This window comes from Medicago sativa, chromosome 8 (assembly GCF_051527215.1).
Source record: "Medicago sativa cultivar Bolivia chromosome 8, Bolivia_mono, whole genome shotgun sequence".
Classification (NCBI taxonomy): Eukaryota; Viridiplantae; Streptophyta; class Magnoliopsida; order Fabales; family Fabaceae; genus Medicago; species Medicago sativa.
Window position 1 is genome coordinate 13,400,755 of NC_140756.1, and position 11,202 is coordinate 13,411,956.

Here is an 11,202-nt window from a genome sequence, read left to right on the forward strand (position 1 = left end):
GAACAATTTTTTGCAGACATGTTTAGTACATTACTAAAAGTTCCTCCGCAAAAAATTATCGCAAAATTTGATTTCTACATCCAGATTTTATTATTTTTTATCTTTAACTTTTGTCGTTTTAAAAAATTCATATTTAATTCATTTCATGTCTGAAAATTCTAAATTTTAGTAAACGAACCTTTCATAGTGTTCTAATCTTGTCTCAAAAAAATCGTTCAAAAATTTAAGAGTTTAAGGATAATTAATCAAACTTTGTTTTAGCAGGGACTAAAATTATAAGTAATTTTTTTTTATAGGGACTAAAAATGCTATTAAAATTAAGTAAGGACTAAACTTACAAGGTCGCTATTTTATAGGGACTAGAAACATAATTAACCCTTTGTTTAATGGTTAGGACAAAAAAATATTATGAGATAAACTATCAAAATTTTGAACGATACTTACTAACACAATGTGACAGAGATAATTGGTCTCTTGTCTTTGTAAACTTAGCCACCACTAAAAAGATAACTGATTTCCTAAATTAGATTGTAGTATCTTGAGGGATTAGTCTCTAACTTCCAATTGAAGATATCTTGAGTCATAAAAAATATAAAATCATTATTCGGTGAACCAACCAGGACAGGGTAAGGCAATCCTATCATTTATCATAGCATGTCCTAAAAAATGTGATAGAAGGTCTTCAACTCGTCGAGGTGTCAACAAACTATGTGATTTTGATCATATTGGTGAATGCTATAAACAAAGACCGTATGCTAGGAAACTATTAGGGCAAAATTGTTGAAGACATTAATTTTAAGTGTTTTGAACATGTTTGCTGCAAATTTGTCAACAAACCATGTTTGGTTTGCAAGCTTCCTAACACGCCCGCTTTTGTGGGTTTGGATCATTTGTACTATAATCGTATTTTTATTTCAAAAGTCACTCAAAAAATTTTGGGATACCAATTTTTTCTTTTCTTCTTTACAAAAATCACAAATTGGTTTTGAAACTGGACTATATTGCTGGTTAGTTCATCCATTGTTTTTATAGTAATCCCTTAGAACTAAATCGCGTTGAACCACAATTGTTCAACCAGTTATTTTAATTGAACCAATTCGAGTATAGTTAAACCAGTTGAATCAATTGAACTATAGCTAGAAGGTCATACCGGTTCAATCTCCATCCGGTTATATGACAACATTGAAAAATACAGTTAAATCTTAAATTTTCTACTACTTCCACTTTGGGTCCAATATCCAAACAAATTTGGTAGTCTTAAAAGAAAGAAAGAAAAAAAAAAAACTCACTCATACATGAGTTTCCCTACTAAAGGAATTTGATAAAAACATCCCCAAAAAAAGTTCTCAACACCATTTACTGGACTACAAATTTTTACATATCAGATGCAAAATCTAACTGAATCTATTTATCAATCTTGCATTGACCATCTTAAGCCCATTTGATAGTTTCACCGCGCAAACCTGCATAAATAGACCCACAAGATCAATGGTTATAATTGAGAATCATGCTATTTGAAATTTCACTAACAAGTAGAAAATAGTGTTTATCTACATTACATTGTTCATAAAGTTGTTCGGCTAGCAACAACATCGCATCATTTTCTTCAGCCATGCGTGAGTATTTTTCTGTCGCCTTGACTGCCTCAGTTGCCAGATATGATTTGTTTTCAGTTTCAGCAATTATGTATGCTGCAGTTTCAGCTGCTTCCTTCAGCATATCATCAGAGACTGATGAATCATCAGAGACTGATGATTGCCGTTTCGGCCTGACCACCTTTTGTTTTGCTGAAGGTGATGGCTTGGCCTCCTTTTGTTTTGGTGAAGGTGATTTTTTCACCAACAAGGCTTCTTTTATCTTGAAACAATTTTGTTCCTGCAGATGGTAAAAAATTGGAAAAAGAATAAATAAATAAATAAATACATCATTGAAAAGAAAAAACAAACTTCAAGATATTTCAGGAAAAAACAAATTTTAAGAGCGCAGAGTCCCCGTGGCAAGGTTGGCCCAATGGATGCACAGGAACATCTATTTTGGAGAGTTTTAGTCCTGGCAATGGAAGCTAGCAATGTGATAGTGTTGCGTGTAGAAACATTGGAAAGAGTGATGATGATGGAAGAGAGCAAATGACAGTCTCTACTTGCGAAAAAATCCCCCACCCAAGATCCTTACAATAACAGAGCCACTACACAGCAGAGGCACTACCCTCTTTCAAAGAATTCAAGTTCTAACGAATATGATGGATTTCAAAAAGACTTAAGTTGCACATATCTCTGGGTTGACATGCCACCTATTTTAGTGGAAAACAATGCTTAGACCTTATCGACTGTGCATGTTGTTGAGAAGTTTCTAGTGGGAAACCCTCTGGTCAATTGCCAAAGCAATATTCTACGATAGCACTAAGCAGATTGCAAAAACATCCAAATCACCCACACAGCTATACCTATAAGTTTCCAAATTAACCAAGAGATCTTGAATACATAAATGTAGTGAAAAGAACGACAGTAGACCACTAAGCTTGAACAAAGGTGACTTCTAGAGCAACAGAATGTGACCGCACAGACACTAAAAGATACAAGGGAAAAACTGTGGAGTATGAGGCAGAAAGATTTTACTTTTTTTAGATTAAGAATCGGCAATCAGTTACTATCTTAGTATTACAGCCAACTCGACCAAACAACATGATTTAACAATAAATCCAAGTAAAATACACGTTCAAATATTAAATATGAGCAACTATGATGTATATCACGTAAGCATCAACAGAGGATTAATTTACCTTTTCAAGCTTCCCTTGACTCACAAGCATCCTCAACCTTGCAGTCAGTGACTTTCTGAAATTTTGAGGAACCTGATGCTTTTGCTGCAGCAATATATGTGGTAGTGATTACTTATAAAAGTCTAAAATAAAAAAATCATGTAGAATACTCAATACAAACAAACAACTTACACAATTGACATTCCATATAAACTAATTTTCCAAGTTACATCAAGGAAAATTATACACATTGCCATTTATTCTAGTCGTTGATATGCAAAATCGTAATTGCATAATCTCAAAAAACAGGGTATTTCAAACCAACTCACAAAATGGTATAGTATGTATATTGTCAAATGTATGAAAACATTAAAAGCATTAAAGAGCTTCATCTAACCTCAATGAAACTAGAAATGGCATTTACGTCGGATCCATTAGTATCCTTTAATGTAGTCAGAGCTTCATAAATCATGACATCATACCTAATAAAAGGAACAAAAGTACCAATAACCTAATATAATCTGATATATTAATTGACTGAACAAATATCATGTCATGTTATAATGCTCCATCAAATTAATAGCAAAAGAACTAATTCATAATCACTAGTCACTACTAGTCAGCTAGAAATGTTGTTCAGTGTAAGCTATAAGTGAAAATCTTCTCATTTCACCCTGTCATTACATGTACACCTATAGGATCAATTTAAAAACCTTTTACCGATCAGACTGATTGTCACATATATAAGAACTAAAAGTTTAATTAAATTTGGTGAAATGGGATCAACAAAATATTCATACGAATTACAATATCTTTGTTTCATAAGGGGGATTGATTTATGAGTGTCAAGATCCGTCTCTAGTCACTACGATATATCTCATTTTAGAATCGAACAGCTGACCAATCCCAGTACAAAATGATGCTCTAATTGCTTCCTTCTACCCTTTTAACAAAACATTTATAATACTTACAGGACTATCGACAAACACCTCTCATGCCCAGGACTACGACTACCAGACATCCAATGAATGTAAAGAATCATTACTAGTAACTAATAAATCTCATATCAGAATCAAACCGTCGACCATCCGAGTACAAAAGCCTTTTAACTACAGAGTCATAATGTTTACAGAACTCTTAACACACCGCTCTCACCCCCACGACTACAACAACCAAACATCTAGAGTGACATGAATGAGCCTATAGGCTATAGCAGGTGGTCCAACACCGTTGTTAAATAGCAGCTATAGAGGAGCTATACTGCTAGAGCGTAATGGAATTTGTACACAAAACTATTGTTCTCCGATTCACTATTTAGTACAAAATGTTGTCAAATAGCGGTTAAAAAGTGACGCTACAGCACTATTGCGTACCAGAATTGTAACAATACACTATTTTCCGCTATCCGCGATTGACAACATTACTCCAATAAATCTTGAATAAACTCTGACACCACCTCTACAAAACCGTCTTAAAAGGAGAGGGATGTCTCTCACTTATTATATATATACTTTTATGTCATATCTCATCCAATGCAGGAACCCTCACTCAACAATATTTTACTTTTATTTTGCCAATTGACCAAGTAACCAACCCATACTCAAATAAACACACGCACTAAAGGGGGAATTGTGGAGACCAGGATCGAACCCAGACACCCACATAAAATTTCCTCACAACCAAACCACTATTCTGTAACAATTTGACTAAATTTTTTATTTTTTTGGCGTTAACCCTCCGGTTTTCAGGGGAAATGAGCCCTGGTAATTCAGAGTTCGGTCAGAAGGTAAGTAAAGTCTGACAAAGAATTATTCCACCAAGAAATCAAACTCAGGTTCTCCTGAACAATTCATCATTGGGGGAGCTTATAACATGAATATAAAGTTTTGATTAATGTGAATAATATGTAAGAATTAAAATACCTAGGTGTGATGTTTTTAACAACATCTTGGTCAATTTGAAGAGGAGGAGGAACAATTTGAAGAGGAGGAGTAACATTGTTAACAACAACATCAGAAGAAGGAGCAGCGACAGTTTGATTAACAGCAGAAGAAACTGGAGCAGCAGCAGGAACAGGAGAAGAAGCAGCAGAAGGAGGTTTGCATTTGGGAAACCTAGGAACTTGAGTAATATTATTCACATTCATATTCCTCCATTTATCCTAAACAAACCAAAAAATATTAAAAATTAAAAATTTAAATGAAAAAAGGAAAAAGAAAAACGAAAACCCTAAGCTAGGGTAAGGTAACCAACCTTGAGGTCGATGTTGGAACGAGAAGTGAGTAAAGGACCGAACTGAGGGTCAAGGAGAATGGCTTTCCATTTACCAGGGCCATGTCTTTCGATTCCAGCGATAAGAGCGTCTTCTTCTTCATTCGTCCATTTCAGCTTTTGATTTCCCATTCTTCACATTCAACAAAACAATAAGCGCTTCTTTTTCGCTCACTGTCTTGTCTTTGATCAGACACAAACATTCACCCACTTTACACGGATGTTTGGTTTTTTACTTTTGGGTTTTTTATGTCAAAATATTTTTTAAATAAAATGAAAAGGGAAAATCTAATCTAAAAATTAGTTAAAGTGAGAAACTAGATTGCTTCGCTAATTTATTCTTCTTGTTATTGAATTCAAATCAAATCTAGTTTTATAGATAGATAAATATTTCATCAACAGTATTATAACTTATGTAATCGATTAATTTTGTTTTAAATCAAAATTAAATAATGCATTTATGAATCTACACAAACATTTAACTGAGTTTGAACATATTAATTTAACATTAAACATTCACAAAAACATTTGGCTTAATTACACTTTGCCCCCTATCTTTTGCTAATTGTACGATTTTGCACCCCCTCTTTTTTTGAGCGATTTTGCACCCCATCTTTTGTCAATTGTGTTTTGTTCAAAATCATCATTAAAAAAGGGAAAGGGGGCAAAAGATGGGGTGCAAAATCGCTCAAAAAAAGAAGAAGAGGGGGTGCAAAATCGCACAATTGACAAAAAGATAGGGGGCAAAAGTGCAATTAAACACAAGAAGGTTCATCTAACCAGAAAGGGGGCAAAAAGATGGGGTGCAAAATCGTTCAAAAAAAAGAGGGGATGCAAAATCGCACAATTAGCAAAAGATAGAGGGAAATTAAGCCAAAACATTTAACTGAGTTTGATGAAAATAAGATCACTATTAATATATTTTATGACCTACAAAAACCAATTTGTCAATAAAAAATAAAATTGAAAAGATTAATTTTTTACAAACAATAAAGTTAAAAGACGCCTCTTTATATTATTTTTTTCATTGTTTTAATCTAAATACATGGTTTTTCACATAAATTTAAGGATTTTTTTTTTAAAGACAAACACATCCTTGAAGTGGGAAGTCAAAATATCCCATCATATTACAAATTGGTGAATTCATCATTGAAATTATAAAATGTTAATCAAAATAGAATAAAAGTTAATATAAAATTGATGGTAGGTGAAATTGATGTATCATGCTTGTTAGGGTGAAGATTGCCCCCACTTATAAATACATGTTCAACCATTTTTTATACCATTTTTTGTCCGATGTGAGACTCTTTAACAGACCCGTTCACGACCAGTACTATTGGACTTGGTTCGTGGACATAAATGGTGGGTGTCCCAATAGTGAAAAACTGATAGCATGCAACCTAATGGATCTTAATGAGACTCTGATACCATAATAGAAATTGTGGTTGGCCTAACACAACCCCACAACCCGATTTTTGAAGGTGAGGATTACCCCTCTTTTAAGTCTAGCCATCTTTTGTCTGATGTGAGACTCTTTCACACTGACAATAAAAGTTTTTTTTTTTTTTTTAGCAAAAGCAAGCTTAGGCCATTTCAGTAATGATTTAAGAGTACAAATAAGATGGTACATCATAGATAATACGGGAGCTAGGGTGAGATAAGGAAGCCCTTGCTATAAAATGGGCTACCTTAGTTGCTTGTCTCCTAACATGTTTCACAATAAAATTAGTGAGTTGATAATAAGTCCTTACATCTAGAGAGTATGTCTCCAATATCGTTTTGAGGCATTTGAGAGGAGTTAACAATGTCAACAATAACTTTGCAATCAAACTCAAATGGAAAATTATATGGCTTCAAACAGGCCCTAAGCTTCAGCTTCGGCAGGGAGTAACTGGGAAAAATTTGAAATACTCGACACGATGTGGCCTGTTGAGTTAAAGAAGAGAAAACCATAACATATGATGGAGTTGTTGTTAAATAGCGCGCAATCTAAATTGCATTTCAAGGATGTAGGTGGTGGCTTGGACCACATAACTGTATGATGTGCATTCTGCCCCCGATGCTTGTGTTATTGCATATAATGTCATTCATTGAGGGTGTTTTCGCTCGTTGCACAATGATTGAGGATGGTGACTTTGAATTCTCCCATAACTTATAATTACGGTTTTTCCACAAACTTCAAAGAATCATTGACGCGAAAGTTTAGAGTGGGCAATAAGTTACGTATCATTGAGTTAAGTTGCACCAGCTCCCAAGAATTTAGAGCATATGGGTTTCCCTAAATCTTTGCAGTGCACATAGGTATCGGAGCAAGAAATCCCCTTTTGGATTAAGCAAGAACGGGTGGGTGAGGCAATTATGTGCTGCGTGCCATAGAAAAGAGCGAACTTTGGGAGGAACTTTTTTCCTGCTAGAGTCATACACTGACTATACACAGATTTTGCAGAAGGTATTGCTTGTGCCACAGGTTTGAAAAGCACCTATTATAAAGGTGAATAGACAAAGGTAGTTTGACTATTTTATATTTAGGAATATATTTATTAGGGATGGCAATTGGACCCAGGCCCGATGGGCACCCGCAAGAAATACCCGCAATGAGTAGGGTAAAACCTCGCTTTTATGGGTATGGGCTTGGGTACGGGTAATTACCCGCAAATTTAGATGGGTATGGGTGCGGGTAAGGGCACTATACTACCCAGCCCCGCAACCCGCATATACATATTTATATAATATAATAAATATTTTATTTATTTTTGGTGTACAATTATTTAATTTATTTAGCTATTTAAGGATATACCTAAACCTAAAAATCAATACGGTAATCGTTTCATCCTTAGCTTCATAAGCTCACTAGCTAAAAAATTTATGATTTAAATCAATTTGATGTTTATTTTAGCATGCACTTTTTCATATGTATTTTGAATGTTTTTATTTTAATTTTCGAGGAATATTTTGGATGTTTTTTTATTTGGTTAAATTCTATGATTTCTACTATTTTATGAGTTTCTTTAAAAAAAAAAAGGATCATAGTTTTATTTCAATTGTGATGTTTTTTATTGTCTTTTTATAATTAAAGTGCGGGTAATGGGTACGGGTATGGGCACTTAGGTGCCCACAGGGTATGGGGAAGGGCACTAAAGTTGTTACCCACGAGGGTATGGGCTCGGGTACTGTAACACCCATACTAGACGTATCTAGAAAGTCTAGCACGCGCGTTGAATTTAGTATTGGATACATTAAAATATACAACATAAAAACTTCGAATGAATTTATATACAACAAACACGTTCGTACAATAACAATACATCACATATTATCTTATCTAAAATAAATACATCCTTGAGATCCATATTCTTCATGCTTCGGGTACGAACGAGCTCTTGCTGAAAATCCATTCGGCTACTAGCTTGCCATCCATCCTGATAATCTGAAACAAATAAGGATTGGGATGAGACATAATGTCTCAGTGAGTTCCCCTAAATCCTAGGCTATGGGCAACCTCAAGGGAAACCTACGGTCACCACGTGTCTACATTACAACCTGGCGGCTGATTACACATGTGCGGGGACTTGCATACTAGACGGTCGTGCATACTAGAGCCGTCATAGTCTTATCTTAACTTGTTATAGGCTTCACTTCCTATACATGTCATGGCGGCCAAGGGATCCTAGGACCGCATTGCCAAGAATACGCTCTACGTATCGAGGCTTAAACATAACATAATCATGACACGACTCTAAACCGGACGATTAGGGGAAACCTAAGATCGTCGTCGGTATCATGTTCTTTACTTACCCTATTCCATGCCTTATACTTGCCATATAGCATCTAATGCTCTTGTTCTTAAACATAAACGTGCATGGATTCATTCTTGCTTGATCGTGAACATATCATAATCATAATCATGAGAAACATAATCATATTCATCTCGTACATAAACGTATCTAAGTTCATTCATATTGGGTTAGCGTTGAACAAACAATTATCATCTTGATTCATTTTACGGATAGTCCCGAGTGGAGTAACCCCGAGTACAATCCCATTATGACCGATGTACGTACATCGGACTCCCTCAGTGACATGCGGGTCCCTTACGGCTTAAATCGTTCTCATAATGAGAACCCCTTGAATCCATACCTTCATGGATTGCAAGAGACATGCCACCTACATCTTAATTACTCAGTACCATGTGATCCCCTTACGGAGCCTTCCCCGTTCCCATCATGAGACCCCCTTGAATCCATACCTTCATGGATTGCAAGAGACATGGCACCTACATTACATTAATCATGGTCTTGTCATTCATTTAGGTTAAACCTAATCATGCATACATACTTACCTCGGATCCTTGATCGATCCGATTAGCGGTAACTCATACTTGCTCATGCTTGCACATTCTTAATCATGGTGGAGTGATTAACTAATCAAACCACATCTTAACATACTTGCAATCCTATTTTTAATCATGTGCGAAGATAATATACTTCGCGTCAAATCACTCTAGGGATACTTGCTAACTAGCTAGTTCTCGACGACTATGTCGAGGCTCTAGTTTTCCCTTTACTTAAGGATAACTTACTACCCGATTCATAACATATCTCTCTCATATGCCATGCCTTATCAACATGCCTAATACTTGCTTTCAAGATCATCATTTAGGGCCGTGGTTTGAGGGGTTTACATTCGTAAAAAGACATCACAGAGAAAACCGCGTCGCGAATCCCCACGCCTGCCTGAAGCGAGCAAAACAATGGGATTTCTCCCTGTCTTACTCGCCTAGGCGAGTAGATTTGCTGGGGAGGCGAGTGATAGCTCGCCATGGCGAGTTAGGACAGTCCAGAACTCTTAAAAACGGTATTTTTGACCCAAAAACCTCAAACCAAGTGTCTCTAAGTGTTATATGACCCTTAGGATCATTAGAAACCTGTAAAACATGAACTCAGCAAGTATTCACAAGTCAAGCAAGCATGGCATACAAATGGGGTAACTAAACATATACTTGAACCCTAGAATTTTCATATTGTTCATATTAATCATATATGGCATAAACATAATCCCAAAGAGTGGGAAATCTATCTATGGAACTCACCTAATCCAGTTCTTGAAGCATCAACAAGCTCCAAGCTCAAACATGGTCAAACCCTAGTTTGTGATCACTTGCTTCCTTTGCTCAAACCATACATTCTTGTTGTCCTCTCTTGCAATTCATAACATCATGACCTTTGCTAGCTCATCTCTAATCCAATTCAAGGCTTCTTCCACCAAAACCCTAATTCCATGATTTTTCCCTTGTAAAGATAGAGTTGGAAAAACAAGCTCAATCAAGCTTCTACTTGCTCCTTGATCTTGAGAGTACCATAAAACCAACTCCAACTTCTTGCTCAATCCAAAACCCTAACTTCTTGAAACCTTTATTGAGATGAGAAGTAGAGAAATAAACCAAAAACACCCTTCCCTTAAGTAAAGAGATCAAGAAGAAACATAAACTTAAAGCTTCCCATGAAAAGAAGAAGTTTTGGAAAGATTTGATAGTGAGAAGGAAGGAAGGAGGCGTGGAGGAGAAGAGAGAAGGAAGAGAGAAAAGCTTTTGCCAATCTTAGAGAGAGAAAGAGAATTGGAAATGAGATATTTTTGGGTTAAAACCAATTAAATATCCATTTCACGTGAAATTACCATTTTGCCCTTGCCTTGAACGTGTTTAAAACGACTCTGATTCTTTTCCCGTAAAAAGCTGACATGTCATAAAATATTTCCATTAACTTACTTTTCCATGAATTTAATTTCTCTGACACGATCACGGGTAATATACCGATACCGTCAGGCGGGATATTACATTCTACCCCCCTTAAAAAAAAAATTCGTCCTCGAAATTTAGAGATCGACTACCAATCGTCATGGTAAAAACTTACCATCTATGGTCTGGACCAAACATTTTCCATTCATCCATATCCAAAGGGTTTATCGCATCATGTCGTCATCTTATTTCTTAATCCACATGTTACTGAACTTAGCCTTCTTGATCTTAATTACCATTCTTATTGCACCCAATTCATGGATGACTCGTATAACTTATCGTAGAGAGGTGAAATTAATTACGCCTATACATATAACATTCATCAACCCATCTTGTAAATTACATGCTCTGAAAACTTCCGACTTAAACCTCTTGCATT

At 35.6% G+C, this 11,202-nt stretch overlaps 1 protein-coding gene across 1 annotated transcript; it reads right to left on the reverse strand.

Moving 5' to 3' along the window:
- Window positions 1-1,104: 1,104 nt before the first annotated feature.
- On the reverse strand, window positions 1,105-5,375 carry LOC146897114 (telomere repeat-binding factor 4-like). Its single transcript, XM_085733543.1, has 6 exons — window positions 5,012-5,375; window positions 4,681-4,919; window positions 3,156-3,240; window positions 2,780-2,863; window positions 1,560-1,875; window positions 1,105-1,463 (listed from the first exon to the last, which is right to left on the reverse strand). Exons 1-6 carry the CDS (start codon window positions 5,159-5,161, stop codon window positions 1,432-1,434), a joined length of 906 nt encoding a protein of 301 aa, XP_085589669.1. The 5' UTR covers window positions 5,162-5,375; the 3' UTR covers window positions 1,105-1,431.
- Window positions 5,376-11,202: the final 5,827 nt, after the last annotated feature.